Genomic DNA, 19,341 nt, shown 5'->3' on the forward strand with positions numbered 1-19,341 from the left:
TGCGGGCTCAGTAGTCGTGGTGCGCAGGCTCTCTAGTTGTGGTGCATGGGCTCTGTAGTTGTGGCGTGCAGGCTCTCTAGTTGTGGCATGCGGGCTTAGTTGCCCTGCAGCATGTGGGATCTTAGTTCCCTGACCAGGGGTCGAACCCGTGTCCCCTGCATTGGAAGGTGGATTCTTAACCACTGGACCACCAGGGAAGTCCCATGTATCCATTAATATTTACTTTGTTTTGAATATTTTAAACTTTATTTGAAAGGTGTCAGGCAGCAGGCATCATTCTGAAATTTTTCTTTATCATTTAGCGTCGTACCTAAGAATCTATCACCTAATCTAAGGTCACAAAGATTTACTCCTTTGTTTTCTTCTAAGAGTTTTATAGTTGTAGCTCTTATATTTAGCTTTATGATCCATTTTGATTTAACTTTTGTATATGGTGTGAGGTAGGGCTTCGTTCTTTTGTTATGTGGATATCTAGTTGTGCAGCAGCATTTGTTAAAAAGAATATTCTTTCCCCATTGAATTGTCTTGGCATGTTTTTCTAAAATCAACTGACCATGATTGTGAGCGTTTATTTCTGGATTCTCAATTCTATTCCATTGATATATGTCTGTCCTATGCCAGTACCACACTGTCTTGATTTCTGTAACTTTGAAGTGTGAGTCCCCCAACTTTCTTATCTTTCAAGATTGTTTTTGCTATCTGGGTCCCTTGCATCTTCATATGAATTTCAGGACCAGCTTGTTAATTTGGGGAGTTGGGGGGACCAGCTGGGATTTTGATAGTGATTGCAATAAACCTGTAGATCAATTTGGGAATATTACTGTGTTAACCATTTTGTCTTCCAATCCATTAACATAAGATGTCTTTCCATTTATTTAGATTTTCTTTAACTTCTTTCACCAATGTCTTGTAGTTTTTAGTGTAGTGTTTTATATTTTGTTAAATTTATTCCTGAAATATTTTATTCTTTTTGATGCTATGGCAAATGGAATTGTTTCCTTACTTTCATCTTTGGGTTGTTCATTGCTAGTGTATAGAAATATATTTATTTTTGTATATTGATCGAACTCATTTATTAGCTTTTACATTTTTGTGTGAATTCTTTAGGATTTTCTATGTACAGGATCATATCATTACTACTTTCTTCCCAATCTGAATGCCATTTATTTTGTTAGCCTGATTGTCCTGCTAGAACCTTCAAAACAATAGTGTGTTTAGATACTATTTATAAGATATATCCAGATCTTTTCTCAAAGTGGTTGTACCATTTTACACTCCTACAAGCAATGTGAGTTCTTATTACTCCAAATCTTTGGTAATGTTTGTTTCAGTCTCTTAATTTTAGCTCATCTAGTGGGTGAGTAGTTCTATCTTACGGTAACTTAAATTTGCATTTCTCCATGACTAATAATGTGAGCACTTTTTTGTTCGCTGATTGGCTATTTTTAAAATCTTCTCTGAATGTTTAGTTAAGTCTTCTGCCCATTTTTAGTTGGGTTGACTTTTAAAAAACAGTATACTGAGTTGTGAGAATTATGTATATATTCTTGTCCCAAGTCCTTTATCAGATTTTGAAAATACTTTCTTCCAATCTGTGGCTCTTCTCTTAATTTTCACAAATTTGGATTTTGAGCAAAAATTTTAGTTTTGATATAGTCTAATTTATCACTCGTTTTATGGTTATTGCTTTCTGTGGTCTATGAATCCTTAATCCCAGGTTGAAGATTATTTCTTGTTTTCTTCTGGAAACTTTATTGTTAAATTGTAATTTTAGATCTATAATCTATCTCAAGTTCATTTTTATGTATGGTGGAATAAAGAGGTCAAGGCTCTTTTTCCCTCCATGTTGAATGACCAGCTCCATTTGTTGAAATGACTGTGTATTCCTTGCTCCATTGAATTACTTGATGCCTGATTCTTTGATACTTGTTACAACTTGTTTGGTAGCCAATAATGTAGCCAGTTTTGAAATTTTCCACAAAAACTTTTAAAAAGATGTATCTCTATTTCTGGATTACAGGTTTCTATATCTGTGAAATTAATTCAACTTTATTAATGATGCTATTCAAACCATCTCTATCTTAATTTCTTGTGTCTGTTAGTTTCTACTATAATGGATATGTCAATATCCTCAATATTTCTTAATATTTTCTGATGCTTTGAGTCTGTCATGTTAATGTACATCCAAGTTCTAGATTGCTGTATGTTCTTGGTGACTGTTCCTTTTATTATTATGTAGTGTCCCTCTTTAAACTTCTGCCTTAATTTCTATTTTATTTGTTGGTAATATGGCTGGACCAGCTTTCTTTGGTTAATATTTTCCTGGTATATCTTTTTCTATCTTTTCATTTTTGGTTTTATTTATAACTTTATGTTAAATATCCCTCTTATAAGGAACACATCGTTTTATTTTTCTAAAACCTATTCTGATAATCTGACTTTAATAAGAGAGTGTAATCTTGTTACATTGAGTGTGATTACTGATACAATTAGTCTTATTTTGTATTTTCTATTTGTTACCCTTTTTCTTTTTCTCATGTATCTCCTTTTTGTTAAGTTGACATAGTTTTCAGAATTACCTTTTATTTTCTCTGTTTTAGAAGCTATAGGTTAGGCTTCTATTTTAGTGGTTACCCTTCGCTTATTTTTAATATGTTTGTTTAGCAGTCAAATTTTATAACAAAGTCTCAAGTGTATCATATTTCTGTCCTCTCAAATACGATATAGTCCTTTGCAGTATTTAAATATCCCATAGTGGACTCACTCCCTCACCACAAAAAACGATTGTCTGTAATTTTGGACTTATATGTTAAAACATAACGAACATTTTAAATTTGTGCTCATAAGCTATGAAATATAATAGTAAAACTAATGCTGTGAACCCACCACCCAGCATAAGAGGTGGAGTGTTTCCAGGGCTACCGTGTACCCTGCCTGGTTCCTGTCACATGAGTTTGGCCCCCATGACAGCAGATACAAGTGGTCAAGAGTCCCTCTCTGAGTGAGGGACAGAATAATTAAGAGACTCTTTTTTAAAAAAATAATAATTTCAACTTAGAACCAAGGATGCCTTTACTCCTGTGTCTCATTCAAACGTAATTTCACTCACTGATCATCCAGTTCGAGTCTGTGGAGTACCTATGTGCTCAAGGCTCTGCACCAGGCGCTGCAGGGGAAGGGGGCCGAACAATGACCCCTGACCACCCAGGGAGTCTGGCTGGTTGGTTTTATTGTCTATTACATTCTAACTTGAAAGGCAGAGATATCTAGTCAAGTGTTCTTGTGCTTCTGATACTGTCATTGCAACTGTCTTCGAAATGGCCTAGAAACTTAGTTTAAAATTTTTTTTTTTTTTCTTGGAGAAAAATTCTGTAATTTTTTTTTTTTTGGAGAAAAATACCTACTCTGTAACTTCACTGCCATGCCGAAAACGTTAACTATGTCAGCCGGAACGCTTAGGACTTGGGAGGAACTTACTTGACAAGCATATTCCAGGATGTGGTTGCTTTTGAGGGTGCACTTCTGAGGTCACCAGGGGAAATTTGCTCCCGTGTAGAGACCAGGAGGTGTGATGTGGCCTGGCGGGAGTGCTGTTGGGAGTGAAGCGGGTGGACGTGCCTCGTCGTATTGTAGAGGACAGCTCTCCTGGGTGAGTGCCTGTGACTCACAGCAGGGCATGTTTTCCAGTCTTAGCAAAAAAAAAAAAAAAAAAAGTAGGGGAAATATTATGAGGCAATAGATTTTTATCAGCATGATACCATATGAAAATCAAGAGGTCTTTTCTTCGTCAATGCCTGGAGTATATTTACTTCCCCGTGTGTGGAATTGTCTCTGCTTAGAGTGCTGTTGCCCCTGCCCCTCACAGAGCTTTCTGACTGGACTTGGAAACAGATCTTCACTGCTCTGGCCTAAGCGTTTCCCCGGCAAGACAGCACTTTCCTTTAAAACTTAAACTTCTATGTTGTGTGGACATGGATTTTTTTCTGGAACCATTATATATTGGAGACTTTATGTTGGAGATCCTTTGGCCTTGTGGGAAGCTGTTCTTCACATAGTAAATGAAATGACGGAGTGATGGAGATGTTCAGACTCAGTAACTTGCTGTGGTCAGCATCTGCCCTCCGGTCTGTCCTTACTGCTGGTACCAAGTCAGGTCCTCTACCTGGCCCAGCCAATTTCGTGGAACCACAGAGTTGTTAGGAGTTTTGGTCCAATATTTTGGGGGTAAAATAGAGTACGTTACTTAATGATTGCCCAGGCTCGGGGGTCCAGCCAACCTCAGTTCAAATCTTGTTAGTTGTGTGGCTGTGGGCGTGTCTCTTAATCGTCCCATATCTCAGTCTCCACATCTGTAAGTGGGGATGATGCCCATCTCGAAAGAGTTGTGAAGGGTTATTAAATGAGATAGTATGTTTAAAGTCCTTTCAGTATCATGACTGGCCCTTAAATTCTCATTAAACTGTAGCTGCTCGACAAAGCCCTTACTTTGCATAGTTCCAGTGTGTGCAAATTTCAGAGTTAAGTTAACATCAGATCACCAAAAAGATGTATTAAACAAGACGTATTAGCGTTACTTTCTTAAGGACATTTGAGGAAAGCTCCCAAACCATTTTTTCCGACTGAATCGACCCCACCTATGGTCAGATTGGCCAGCTGTTTAGTATGATGTGGATATACTTATATATGTGGTCTACTCTAGAAGCTACTTGTTACCTGGCTTTTGCTTAAAGCCAAACCAAGTATTCTGAAAATTAGATGTTTAATAGTAGACATTGATAATCCATTTGGAGACATGTAGACACACTCTTTCTAGAAAGAACACTAATAATAATGAACGCTTCCATTGTCTTCAAGTTAAGGAAAAGCTAGGGGTTTTTTTTCATCTTTTTCATAATTAGCCTTCACCAGAGAATACAGTTTCATACTCACTTAGCTATCAAAGACCGCTTATTGCTGTCCTCAAAAAGATAGTTTTCAGTACTTTCTTGATAAAACATGTCAAAGGAATGGTTACAATACTTGTAGCACAGCAAGAGGACATCAGGAAAGATTACTGAAGGAGGAGCTGGGAATTGTGGGTCCAGCTCTGCCGTTGCTCTGCTTGGGGAAGTTGCTGAACTCATCTGTTGATTGGGGGTTGATGGATCACCCCCAGAGTCCCTTCCTGCTCTGAGAACTCCTGAGAGTCATGGTCCCTGTCCTTGTCATGGCCACTAGGACCCCCCCAAGTCCCCCGGAATCTGAGTGCTACCCCCTGCAGCCTCTTACACTTCATTCTCCGGGTCCTGCTCTGGGTCATCCCTTACTTCATTATTCTGGCTTGGGTTGAAAGATGAATTAAACTTTGTGGTTCCGGGCTTCCCTGGTGGCGCAGTGGTTAAGAATCCGCCTGCCAATGCAGGGGACGCAGGTTCAAGCCCTAGTCCCGGAAGATCCCACATGCCGCGGAGCAACTAAGCCCACGTGCCACAACTGCTGAGCCCATGTGCCACAACTACTGAAGCCTGCGTGCCTAGGGCCTATGCTCCACAACAAAGAGAAGCCATGACAATGAGAAGCCTGCGCACTGCAACAAAGAGTAGCCCCTGTGCACCGCAACTAGAGAAAACCCGCGCACAGCAACAAAGACCCAACACAGCCAAAAATAAAAACAAATAAATAAATAAATTTATTTTAAATAAATAAATAAACTTTGTGGTTCCAAGAAGGTGTAGGTAGAAATAGAGGGAGACCCTGCATGATAGTTTGAGGTATTCATAGCTACGTTTGAAAAGCCGTACAGGTAGCCCTGGCTTTGCACAGTTCCAATGTACACAGATTAGGGCTAAATAACACCAGGCCCAAAGATTGCAGTCACATTGGTGTTTTAATTGTGATGATTGCATCAAGTACAAACTTTGCTGCTAGTTCTTCAGTCCACAAGTCATTATATAAATAACAAATGTGCAGCCTGAGCAGTGACGAACCACATCACTTTCTTCGAAGTCTCTGCCTGTTAGTTCCAGCACCGACAGCAGAGTGTGCGGTTGTGTTGCCCCTTTATCTCTCCGTGATAACTCGCATGGCATTACAAAATATATATAAGTATATCTTTGAAAGAAGGAGCTAGCCCACAAAGACGAGAGTGTAGCAAAGGAATGGAAAGCGATAATGCTGGAAGTGAAACAGCAATGTAAATGGAGTTAGAGAAGAAAGCTGATTGGCAGTGTTGACACTGCAGCCTGTGAGAGGTTCTAGAGGGTAGCCAGAGGAAGTTAGTCAATGCAAGTTTATTGAGCTAAATGAAGAAAGTGGTTGTGATGAAAAAGACGAAGTGATGCCAACAAAAAGCTGCACAGTAATTAAAGGAACTCTGGGGACATTTCATGACATTGAAAGTACAGAGGATAAAATGTTGGAAGCTGATCCAAACTTAAGAGTTTATAATTCACCAAGGCGTAGAAACGAGGCTCATTCTGTATCATAATTTATACAACTGGAAGAAGGCAAGCACTGTTCAAACTACTCAATAAGCTTAAAATTTTTTTTTAATTCACAGTTTCTAATGTTTTAAAGTAAGTGCACTGAATAAATATTAATTTTACATTTTTCATTTCGCTATACATTTATAACCAACAATAGAAGAGTTTTATGTTTTGACAAAATTTCCAAATGTCATGGAACCATCGTTTTTACCATCCTTCATTAAGATTGCTTTGCGTGGTCATTTATACGGTCTGGCACTGCCATGCACAGTGAGCACTGCCTGTGTTTGTGTCCTGATCCTGGACAAAACCCAAGCTGGCCAAGATCTGCTCCAGAAGAAGATGTTTCCTCATTGCCCCGGGCTTCACCCCAGATCTGCTTTTAATCTTCTTCTCTTTCGCTGTGTTTACAACAGTGCCGTGAGGTTGATATAACAAAACTACTTCCTTCTTCCCGTTCTCCTGTGCCTAGATTCTTTCCCTGGATGCCATGTCCTTGCTCTGTCTTTGGTCACTGCTTATTAGTGCATCTCTTGTACTTATCTGCTTACCTGAACCTCTCCCCTGCTTGCGTCCTAGGGGTAGAGACTGGACTATGGTTGTCTCTGTCAGCTTCTTACTCTCAGTTCTTAACATCTTGCATGATAGGTCATCAAAAGTATTCTTTGAAGGAACGTTCCACATACTATTTAGAGCAAGGAAGGGTCAGTTTACTTTTACTCTTTATAAATTAAGTTCAGCTATATGCTTTTATTAATTATTTTTTAAAATATATTTTACAAAATCATTTTATGGGATTTGCCTCAGTGAATGGTCAATGAACATTTACAAACTGACATGTTTGATAAAGAAACTAAATATTGATACATGGAATGATAAATCTGAAGAGGGACTATATCCCAAAAGGTTTTTGAGGGGTTGTGTTCTTTGGTTTTAAGTAACAGCTGTCTTACACAAAATAGTAAATGAGTAAGAAATAGTGCGGTTTTTTTTTTCAGAATCCAAGGAGGAGTTGAAAAGCCATGGCTTAGAAAGGGTGACAGTGAGACATCTCTGAGTATTTTGACAGAAGGGATTTAAGGGTCTTCCTTCAATATCTCTACCATTAATGAGCCATGGGTCCTAATTCCCAGCCTCTGTGTCTCTCTGTTCACATTTCAAATTCCCGGAAACAACATTATTAGTCCAGCTGTGGCCTAGGAGATGGGGACAGAGAGTACAGCTTTGGTTACTTGGGTGTGCTGCTTTCCTAGAGAAGATAGAATTTTCCAGAGATAGGCAGACCTTAAAAAAAGTGATTACTATAGTAGTTTACTCTAAAATATGTATATATATATATATATATATATATATATATATAGTTTTTTAATTCCCATAGATTTTCACTTTGCTTAGGAGTTGGATTATTGAAAAGTAGTATTCCTGAATTGTTTTTTTATGAATGGAAAAAATTTTGAATACTACCTAGAGAGATTTTCTAGCGAGTACTCTTGTAATATAAATACTCTTGTTTCAATATGTAGATTTTAATTTTTATCCAGGTAGGGGGAGGACAACAGATTAGGAGAGACTGTCATTGAAAGGTAGTTTGTTACAGTTTCCGAGAGGAGGGGTGGGCCGTGCAGGACCACAGAGGGAAGCACTAAGGTTGATTGGAGGCAGGGAGCCTAAAGGGGAAAATGTGGGCCAGAGCCTTGATTGTGGTTTCTGTGGGAAGCGGTGAGGCAAGGAAAGCAGGGTAGACAGGTTTAGCTAGTTTGAATCATTCCAGAGGAGTATTGGGCAGAAGGGCTGTCCCTAGTTGTCTGGTGCCTGGCGCTGGAGTGATTAGGGCAGGTAGATAGTGGTCCAGAGGGTTAGCAGTGATAGAGGTGGTAGGAGTACGGACTGGATTGGTTTGCATATGAAAAGTGCGTTCCTAGGCAAGTCGTTTGCTTTCTCTAGGGGTTGGAGAATTGGCTATCCCTCTGGGGCATCTCTCCAGGGTCAGCAAGGCTCCAGACATCAAAGCATCAGAAATATCAAAATTAACGAGGCATAATTAATACAACTCCCCACTTTGAATTGGTTTTTAAGTTTCCAAGTGAAATCTGGTGTAAGTTCCTAAACCAGGCATTACCAAGATCGAGCCCTCTGCTGTGACCTCCACTTCCTCTCCCACCAGCTCACCCTCCTCTCTGTCACACTGGCTTCCTTGAGTTCCTTGAACACATCAGGCATGAGTCCCACTATAGGAACCAGTGGATCTGTTCCCTCTTTGTGGAATGCTTCTTCTTCAGTTATCAACTTGACTTTTTCATTTCCTTCAGGCATTTGCTTACATGTCACTTTCTCGGTGAGGCTTACCCTAACCACCTTACTTAATACTGGTCCCAGCACCCACTATGGATCCCTCTTACTTGACCCTACTGTCTTTACCTAGCACTTACCACTTTTAACATTCCATATCATTTGCTTATTTATCATGCCTGTTGTTTGTTTCTTTACCCCTACAATGCAAGAGGTCTTTATTTTGTTCATCAGCATACTCCAAGCAATTAAAAACATAGTAGGTACATAGTAGGTGCACATAGTAGGCACATAGTAGGTGCTGGCACATAGCAGGTGCTCAGGAAATACTTGAATAATGACATTATTTTTCCAAAAGTGGAACACTCCCGTCTTTTAAGGACATCTAAGACATATGAGATTAATAACTGTAGCAGTGTCCAATATGGGAATACAGTTAGGTTCTTATTGCATTCGTCAAATATTGAGGCATAAATGGTATAAAGGAAATATAAAGTGTTGAGATTCTTGCTTAGCAATCAGCCAGACAGATGAGATAAGAAGTTCTGTCACCTTTTCTGACTTCTAGGCTTTGCTTACTGAGCTCCTCATGCTAATACCACAGCTACATCAAGTAAAGGGCTAGTGACTTTTTGTACAAGCCAGTTTATTCTACCTGATTTTTTTCATTGTAGCTCCATTGTTAACAGTTCTGTTTGAAGCCTTTCTTTTCACTATCAAGATCCACAAGGCTGAGCCCCTCACTTCTCTTGGAAGAGCCACCTCCCGTTTCTTCCTAGAAGTAGCTCTGTAGCTGAGGTTTTGGGGGATAGACTGACCTGAGGAGTGACAGACCCTTGCCCAGAGTGAGCCGTTAATAAGTGTGGCTGCCTCATGTGTTACTGGCATGTGATTTCAAGCCATGTGCTAAGAAGTAAATGTCAAAATCATACTGAAAAATATTATTTATCTTCTGGAAACATGGCATTTGAGAAAACAGAAGATGATTCAAACAGTGTAGAACAAATGACATGTATAATACATTCAGATGTTTAACAGTAAGGAATTATTGGAGAGGTTTAGGTATGAAATGGTGTTGTGATTTTCTTTTTTTTAGAAAAGAGTCTTTATCTTTAATAGATGCATATGGATGAAATATGTGGGATTTGCTGCAAGCTGATACAAGAGTTGGAAAGTGGCTAGGGATAGAATTGAAGCCAGATTGGCCAGGAGTTGGTTATTGCTGAAGCCGGGTGATGGGTACATGAGGGTAATTTCACTGTTGTTTCTATTTTTCTATATATTGTCAATTAATGAAGCATTTTAAAAATGTAGTAGTAATTATTGGACAATTTGTCTTGTTTCTGACTTTAAATGAAAAACATTCAGAATTTCATCATGAAGAATGGTATTGGCTGTGGGCTTAAAGGACCAGAAACTTCCCTTCTGTTCCTAATTGTTTAAACCAGAAGTGGATGGTGAAGAATATTAAGTGCTTTATCAATATCTTGAGATTATTATATGTATTTCTTATTAGACCTATTGCTGTGACGTAGTTTTATTCCAATTGACAGTAAAAACCCTCTTACATTTTGCAGAAACCCTGCACGTAGTTATCCTTTCACTCAAATAGTAAGTGCTGACCGGCAGGGGGTCACAGCAGGAACAAGACAGGCAGGTCCTTGCTGTCCTGGAGCTCAATTCTGGTGGGGAAGATAGACCATAAACAAATAAATGAACAAGTTCAGGTGGTGGTATCGCCATCTCTGGCCTTCTGGCCACCAGGGAATCTGGGTCCCAGAGTCCAGGGAATGAAGAGGGCAACATGGTGGGAAGTACGGCTACCTTCTTTTCAGGGAGTGAGGCTTCACTTTTCAATGAAGAAAAAAGAGGCACGTTTCCTCACCTTAGCTCCAATAGCTTCACATTTCATGATTGTTCTTTCTAGATTTGGCAAGCGCTAGGTGTTGGAATTAGTTTTTGAGATTGTTTTGAGTTCCCATCCCTTCTGTGTCTGGATAAGGATTTAAGTGCTAAGTTTAGAGAGGTGGCCAGGTACCTTGAGACGAACACCAGCTGCCCTGGCCCCAAATATGTGTATATGTGAATCATAGTCTAACTTGTGTTGATTAGCCTGTTTTCATTTCAGTGCTCAGTCTATTTAAAAACGAAGCCAGTTAGGAAATTACAAACGGGTAACAACCACCAGCAGAGTGATGGACCATGTATTCTGTGCTCACTCAGGCCTCGTAGCTAGCTTACATGGCACTGTTCTTAGCACATCTGACGTTGGAGAAGCTGTAGGCTGAAGAGATGAACTACCTTGTTCAAAGACACACTAGAATCAGTGGACCGGCTGGGATTTGAACCCAGGTAGCTTCTCTCCAGAGGCTGCATTTTAAACCAGTATCTTGTAGGCCCGCTTTTAATACTCTCTAAGGATGATGATTACTGTCAAGATTCTCTTTTCTTTGTGTTTCAGGTTTTGCTGATCTTTGCAAAGGAAGACAGTCAGAGTGATGGATTCTGGTGGGCCTGTGACAGAGCCGGTTACAGATGTAATATTGCTCGGACTCCGGAGTCAGCCCTGGAATGCTTTCTAGATAAACATCATGAGATTATTGTGATCGACCACAGACAAACTCGAAACTTTGATGCAGAAGCAGTGTGCAGGTACCTTAGATATGTTAATATGTTAGTAAATGTCCACTTAACAGCTTAAAATGAAATTCATTTACAGATGTCTTTAGTTCTAGCCCAAATATTTCTAAAATATGTGTTGCTGTTTCTAAGTAGTATATACAGATTTCTGTGGTGAAGGCTATAGCTCCTCCTATGGCCTTTTCTATTTCTCCACATTTGAGTTCCGAAGGATTTAGAGGTGTGAGCTAGGCTCCACTGAAAACTTCAGGGTGTTTTTTCCCCTTGAGTATTGCTCATGTTTCACCAAAAAGAAAAATTGAAATTCACACAGTTCTTATTACAGAGATAGGGTTTGGATTTAAACCAGATATTTTAATCTTAATTATTCTCTCCCAAAATGAACATCAGAAATGTGTGAAATAGACCATTTTTCTCTGCCTGACACAGATGGGTGGATTCTACAGCAGTCGTGGAGGGAAGGCAGCTACTTTGCAGCAGCAGAAAATCTTCCAGGGATCCAAACCCCCTGCTTGTTTACAGAAATGCTTGCGCTCTGGGGAGGAAATGCTTGCCTGTTCATAAGCAAATGCAGTCATCAGAGTTAGCTCTGGATGAACGGATCCATTTAGCACAAGTGGAATGCTTTGAAGCTGGACGGGGAAGAGGTCACTAATTAAATGCTAGACCAGGACAGACTCCAACTACATATGGAGCTGGAATTGTCTTGAATATTAGCAAGTGAAATGAAAGGTAGGGAAATGGTTCCTTAGACCCTTTGGTACCCTGACAAGAAATTAGTGCGTTAAGAGAAGTTTCTTGTCACGGCATCACCTTGCTATTCTTGGACCATTTTCAGTTTCCCAAAGAAGAAACTTTCTTAAGGAACCTATTTTAAAATGTCTTACTGGTCCCAAATAATCCTATCTTCCTGCATAGAAACATTTGCTTATTTAAGTATATAATACTAAAATGTGTCACAAAATATTTGGGTATTTTTAGTGTTAAGAAATATATACATGTATATGTATATATATATGTGTGTGTGTATGTGTGCATGTGTGTGTGTAAAATGATTTTCAGGCTAGAATTGGGTCTCTTATAATTAAGCAGGTCTGCTTTTTCTTGGTCTCCACTTACTCTTCTTACATGATTTTGTAGTAGAAATAGCACAATCCTTTGTGCATATATCTAATGATTTAAGACAGGCTTCAGATGTAAAATGAAGACGTGAATAGGAAGAATTCTTTTAATTCAGGCAAAGGCCCCAGTTAGCAGGTAAGCTTCATAATCTTCCTTGAATATAAAGAAATGTAGTTTTGTTTCCTGATGAGTGAACTTTTGTCTTAGCTGCACAGAAAAACAGTGGGACATCAGTGCAGGTCAGAAGCCAGGTTATGTATCTGCTGGTGCGTTTACTGACTGTTACCAGTCACGCTGAGGATGGTGAGATTCCTAAATGCTAGACTGCCAGCACATCTTCCCTAAGATGAGTGGGGACGCCTTCCCAGCAGATGTGCCTTCTTCATTGTCATCTATGGCCCAAGGTCTCTGGTTTTTGAGCTGGACTGGACCTTAGCTTAGCATGCTTCCTTGGACCCTGGCCTCACCTATGCCCAGCTCCCCCTTAGTCCTCCCAACCAGGAAGAGGTCCAGGTCTCTCTGGCCACACCAGTTCCTTTGGAGGAATGAGAGAGAAGAGGTCAGCAGCAGGAAGGGACCGAAAACACAGAAGCCAATCTCAAAAGAAGCTAAGCAAGCGTGAGCTCCATCCCAGTTATGTTCATAACGTGTTTTCTCTTGCCTAAGCCCCACCCCTTAGAATGCAGCCCAGCAGTGGACCCATGACACCTCCTGGGGGTGGAAGAGGCTGAAGGAAGGTGAGAGGTGTTTAGCATCTCCCTAGAGATGAGAGCGCACCTCGGAAACGCTGTACATTTTTTTTCATTAGGTGCACCTGGTATTTCTGCTGAGATTTCAGTAGGCTCCTAAGTAGGAGATAAGTGTAGCTTCATGTTACCAGGACGTGGTAGGGGGCAGGGTGGCTGACTGGGAAGTAGTCTGAGCTGGCATTACCCCTGCTGCCCATAGTGAGTTCAGGCGTCTCTCCAAAGGAGCTCGTTCAAATACCATTTATCCACAAGGGGAACCTTCATTTCCCAGGAAGACAGCAGCTGGTCTTTTCTTGAGTCTTCTACTCACATAGAGTGAGGTCTCAAGGAATAGGACATGGGGAAGGTACATTTTTAGAGAAAGGTGAGGAAATTTAGTCAAAGAGGATGAAGCAGTATGAGCTGGCTGTCCCTGGGGGAGCAGTAATGCCTACACCTTAAAATGGAGAGGGGCAGAAATCCCAGCAGCTAGAAAGAAACAGATACAGGTTGTTTCACAAATTCCTCAGCCTTCTGTTCTTAGAGGTGTTGGTTCCCTTCTGAAGGATCTCGAAATAAAGAGAGGTCAGACCAAGGAGATGGATGGAAACAAGCATGGTTATTTGTACTAAGACTCAAGCATGTGGCCCTTTATTAAGAGTTCATCCAACTCATGACCCCTGACCAGAATAATCCAGAATCTGAGCTGCAGCTTAGCACATTTTCTGGGAAGACTCATGGACCTCCAAATTCTATATCCTTACATATTTTAACCCTGTTAAATTCCTAGGGAATAAACAAATTATAGACAGGCAGTCATGGTACAACAAATATCATTATAGTGACAGTTACTGTATTGACCATTTCTCAGCCCTAGTTGATGACTCAGTTGTTTAAAGTATTTGAGCACAAGTAACAGTACAACTGAAAAATTGAGATGGCTCTTTGTGAAATTTTTAAAAGACCTTAACCTGCACGTGTACATCCATCTGCCAGCAATCCTTCTTCTAAGGTCAACTTTCTGAACTATCTACTATTTTAAAAGAAAAACAGATCCATCCCAGTTAGCTCCCCAAGTACAAATTGATAACTGGAGAATTGTAGGACTGCCAATTTTCTTGCAGAGTGGAATTTCAATCAGAAAACATGGAAGTTAAGTGGAATTTGCCAGTTTTTGAAGTGGAAAATTGGCAGGTCTGACATACTGGAGAATTGCCTGGGAGTTAAAAAAATTTTTTTTTTTTTTTTTTTTTCAGTAAAAGAAAGAGATTGTCCTAATCCACAAGGGCATCTTTTTTTGTTGTTTTCCATGTGTTTTCAGACTTTTTCTTTAGAGGGACATTTGATTTTGTGCCATTTTCACTGAAGAAGTCTTGTATTCTGATAACGGAACAAGGCCTAATCACCTGGTTTGACTTGGAGCTTTCTCCTTGCAGGTCGATCCGGGCCACAAATCCCTCGGAACACACGGTGATTCTTGCGGTGGTTTCACAAGCGTAAGCTCACCTCCCATTCCCAGCTGGGAGTACTACTCTTCCTCCTGAAACATTGGTCTGTTGTAATTCAGCCTTTGAGCTGGCAAAGCAAGGGGGAGGTCTTTGGCCTCACAGCAGCAACCTTAGATCTTACTTGGGATTTTCTTTGTTTTGCAAGTTTCTAGAAATATTTAGATTTTTCTCTTTATCCTATCTAATTTCTGTCAGCACATACTCACACACTTCAAGAAAAAAATGATTACTCATTATATGTTGGAAATGAGTAGAGAATCTGGGGAGGAGGAGGTCTGGAGAGAACATTGTTCCAGCTTATCTTTTTTCTTTGAAGAAAAGAGATAGGAGAATGCTTATTTTTTTCACTTAAGAAGAAACAAATTATAGCATGAGAGCAGGCGCTAAAGCCACCGCAAGAAAAGGATTGTGCAGTTTATGTTGGGACTGTTATGTGGCTAGAAGCAGGACAGCAGGATGGCCCCACTGTGGTGATTGGCACAGATTCTGCCCTGAAGGAGCTGACAGGCCAGCAACTCAGAGTTTCAGCCTCCTTCAGACAGGCACCGCCCAGGGGAGATTTGTAATATCCATTCCAAAGCCATATTGGAACAGTGGGAAATCCTGGCTTCCAAGTCTTGCCCTAACCAAAGACTTCTTCTCACCTGCTACTCCTTGAGTCTCTTGATAGGAGCTGTGTCTCTTCACTTTGACACCTACCACAGGCTCTTGGCCCAGGAAAGTGAAGAAACTGTCCCACTGGTTTCTTACCACCTTGCTATCTTGGTGGGGGATGGGATCTCAGCGAGAAAGAGCGAGGGGAACCGAGGTGTGAGACTAGCCTTCTTCAGCCCTCTTGCTTATATTTTATCTTCTGGGGATGTGAGCTCTTAACAGGGTCTTAGAGTCTTGACGTGGGTACCAGAAGGGTACCAAGCCACACAGCATTTCCCCAAGCCTGGCTGATTCCATGGGCCCAAGACAAAACATTCATATTTTTCTTATTCATGTGTACTTGTCCTTGACAAGTAATGGCTTGCTGTGTCTTGTTGTTATTTTTCACTTTTTTTCCCCTATTTTTTAAGTATTTCATTTATAGAGGAAGTTAATAATAAAATTAATGCTGCTTGTGCCACCCAGCTTATGAAATAGAACATTATTAATACCTTTGGAGCCCTTTTTGTGCCCCTCCTGATCTATTTTTCAGAGAGGGTAGAACCTTGAGTTCCTAAGGAGGGAAGGCGGTAGGGAGGAGAGCTTTTCCCTGTTGGGAAAATGCCACAGGTAATGCCACAAATAGGCACTGGGTTTTCTCTTCCTGTTCTCTTTCTGCTTCTCCACCCAGTCGCCATTGTCCCATTTTTCTTCCCTGTTTTCTAAGGTATGTACGCCATGCTACTTGCTCGCTGTCTTGGGGACACCGTTTCTCTTAAAGGTGGCAGCAGAGCCACAGCATGACTTCATGACCAGCTGACCCCTACCCCCTCCTTGTATTCGAACTGAAGTTCTGAGACCCAACTGCAGGCTCAGTGTAGGAAACCTCCCATGAGATGAGTGCCAGTAATCAATTTCTGTCTTCTTCCCTTCTAACTTGGCTTTCCTGAGGACACTTCTTTCCCATTGGCTCTGGGGTGCTGCAGCCTCTAATGCCAGTTGTCTTCCTGAGAGTTGGACCCACCTAAGTCTTGGGGTGGGAGTTGTGCTTCCAGAAAGTTTGGGGATCTCAAAGAGGACAGTGGTCTCTGGGATGAGCGTTGCATCTACCTTGTCCCTTTATGGGACTGCTCCAGTATATTTGCTCCAACTCCCAAGGAACCCAGAGTTGGAGAGGAACTGTCGTGTGCACCTTTCACGCACACCGCTGGAGTTCCTTCTACTGTTTGTGTTCTTTCTGCACCTGAAGGCGGACGTGGGAGTCTGGGTTCTTACAAGGCAGGTGCACCCTGCGGGCATGTGCTGGGCAGGAAGCCACTCTCAGAGCCGTCTCCCTGCTTGCCTTGCTCTCTCCGAGTTTCAGTGTGAGGAATCCCGGTTTGTATCTGCTGAGTGACCACATTTTCTGCTTTGCTACAGATCCGGCGACTATGAAGAGGCCTCAGTCCTTCCTCTTCTGCACGCAGGCTTCAACCGGGTATGTAAAAGATGAACTAGTACCTCCCTCAGATACAGACACCTGACCTTAGCCAAACAGCTAAGCATACTGTTATAGGCAGTCAGCCCCAGAACTGTGAGGGAAAGGAAGCAGTTGTTCTCATGGGATGGTGACGAACACCTGCTGGTCAGCCTTTTTTCCTTTTTCTCTCATAACTTCATATATCTTAGCTACAGATATGTAATGGTGTAAAAACCTGTCTTCTTATATCAGGTCGAAATTCTCTAGTCCCAAAGTAATCTCACTTAAATCAGTCCAGTCAGTTAGCGTGTATGTGTGTGATTATGTATAGTTAGTCCACCAGATCGGCACCCAGGGCTCTGTGTTCGTCACGGACCCAGCCGCAGCTTACACCCTGGGGACAGGCCCATGACAGCAACAGCATCTTGGGAACTCCTCGTTGAAGCCATAAATGTCAGCAAAGAAAAATTCTGAGTGACAACTACGTGAATAACACTGATATTCAACTTGAGGATGAAGACTGATTACTCCCAGGAAACTTAACAAACTAAATAACTAGGCTTACCCAGTATCTCAGGGTAAGGGCAGTCTGAAGGTTTGGTTGGAGGTGAGGCCGTGTGCATGCAAACAGAAAGCAACATGATGGATTTGAAAGAGAGAAGAAAAGGGGTGGAGAAAGATAATCAAAACATGACTGTTTAAAGGAAATGTATTTCATAATATTAAAATATTACAAACCCTTACAGAGAAATTGTGGAGGACCTCACTTTATATGCTTGAATTTTTTAAATAACAAGCATATATTTCTTCTATTAAAAAAAATAAAAGATTACCCTTTGGAAAAAATAAGGTAGAGGTCACAGTTGACTTGGGCAACTTTTGCGGGTAATTTAAACTCAAGCAAGTGACTTGTGGCATCTTGTGAACTCCTGGTTTAAACCAAAAACATCAGCAAAGAAAAGTTCTTTGACAACTACACGAATGACACTGATACTCAACAAGAAGATTAAGATTGATTAAGGAGACTTACCAACAACCTAAATAACTAGGTTTACCTGGTGTCTCAAGGTCTTTTGATAGGAGTAATCTGAATCTCAAATAGATGGAGTGATGCATCCTTTTCCTTCAAAAATAGTGCCTTGTGAATTATGAAAATTCCTTTGGGTGCTTTAAGCAATGGTGGTTGGCTACTCTGGGTTCAAAAAAATCCCTTGTTTATTGTCAGTCACAGAGAAGCAGAAATTACCCACGGGATGCAGTTGTTTTGTGCTTTGGTGTGCTTCCGTGGAGAAGCAGCAGTGCTGCGGTTCACAAGTGTGATAGAAATGAATGTTTCCGGTCAGCAGTATCACTCACTCCCTTAACTCTTCCCTCCTGTCCGTCATCGCATCTCTCAGAGGCTGGCACTCGGTTCTAGATGCCGTTCTGGCATGCTGCCACATCTTAATGAGACGATGCTTCTGAGTTTTGGAATGGAGAGTTGCAAAAGGAAAATCATCCAAGAGGTCGTGTGGCTGGGACGTCTTTACTAACTCATTTTCTGAGAAATGACTTAAAATTACTCAGTTTTCATAAATCTTCCGTGTAACGTTGACCACCCATGCACCTCAGCCCAAGGCTGTCCTTCACATCTGAGGCAGGGCCTCTCAGAATGTGAGCACGGAGGTTCTCCGCGTGACCTGTGGGGGGGCTGGGGCAGGCACGACACGCCGTGGGTTACGGCCATGAGCCCCCGTCGCCATAGGTGCTGTTGAGTGCCCTTTTGGAATTCAGCTTTTAGCTCACTGATCCTGCCTCTGACCAACTAGTGTGGAGATTGGTGTCATTAGGAGTGGTAGCGTCTTGTCTGGGGGGCTAAGACTGCACATCTACTCGCAGAAAAGCTTAGGAGAGACATCTGCCCTGTTTGGGTGCAAACGCTATTAAGTAAATTTAGGAGGCAAAGTACCATTGTTCCTTTTTATTCTTTTTTGTAACCTGTCTGTGCTGCTCTGGAAGGTTTCGTTTCTCTGTCTTGATATGATGCTGCTTTTTGCAGGCAGCCATGGTGAGTAAAGCCCTTTGTGGAAGCATGAAAAACAGTACCTGTCAGGGGCCACCTGGTAGTCTTTAGTGCTGGGTCTGATCAAGGCCATTTGCCAGCCAGGTCAGGGTGCCCCCAAGGAGTTGGGGCTCTTTCCAAGAGACGCACGCCACACCTAACAGGCTTTCCCTCCTGAGTTACAATGGCACAAAATCGGCTGAGGCTGCTCTCCAGGTGGCTGGTCTCCCTTTTTTGGGCAAAATCTTGTCTCTGGCAACTTTCTACCCAAACACCCTTCCAAATATGCCAGCTATTCTTCTTGCCTTCTGTGAAGTTGTTTCCCATCTCTGAGTTGTTGTGATTGTATTAAATCATCTGCTGAAACTCGGCTCTGTGTTACTAGCTAATTGGCCAGTGCCTCAGTCGATGGATCCCTGAGTGGGGATCCAGGAACACATTGTACCATCAAATATCC

General features: G+C 41.4%; 1 protein-coding gene across 9 annotated transcripts in view; it reads left to right on the forward strand.

Annotated features, from left to right (window-relative positions):
• Positions 1-19,341, forward strand: part of PDE8B (phosphodiesterase 8B) — a 258,410-nt gene that overhangs the window by 109,935 nt on the left and 129,134 nt on the right. For all 9 annotated transcript variants that reach the window (XM_068535535.1, XM_068535542.1, XM_068535537.1 and 6 more), the window contains 3 exons: positions 11,215-11,405; positions 14,680-14,739; positions 16,804-16,861. In XM_068535535.1, the coding sequence (XP_068391636.1) occupies positions 11,215-11,405; positions 14,680-14,739; positions 16,804-16,861 (309 nt within the window). The remainder of the gene's footprint in view (positions 1-11,214; positions 11,406-14,679; positions 14,740-16,803; positions 16,862-19,341) is intronic.

Source organism: Eschrichtius robustus, chromosome 2 (genome assembly GCF_028021215.1).
Source record: "Eschrichtius robustus isolate mEscRob2 chromosome 2, mEscRob2.pri, whole genome shotgun sequence".
Classification (NCBI taxonomy): domain Eukaryota; kingdom Metazoa; phylum Chordata; class Mammalia; order Artiodactyla; family Eschrichtiidae; genus Eschrichtius; species Eschrichtius robustus.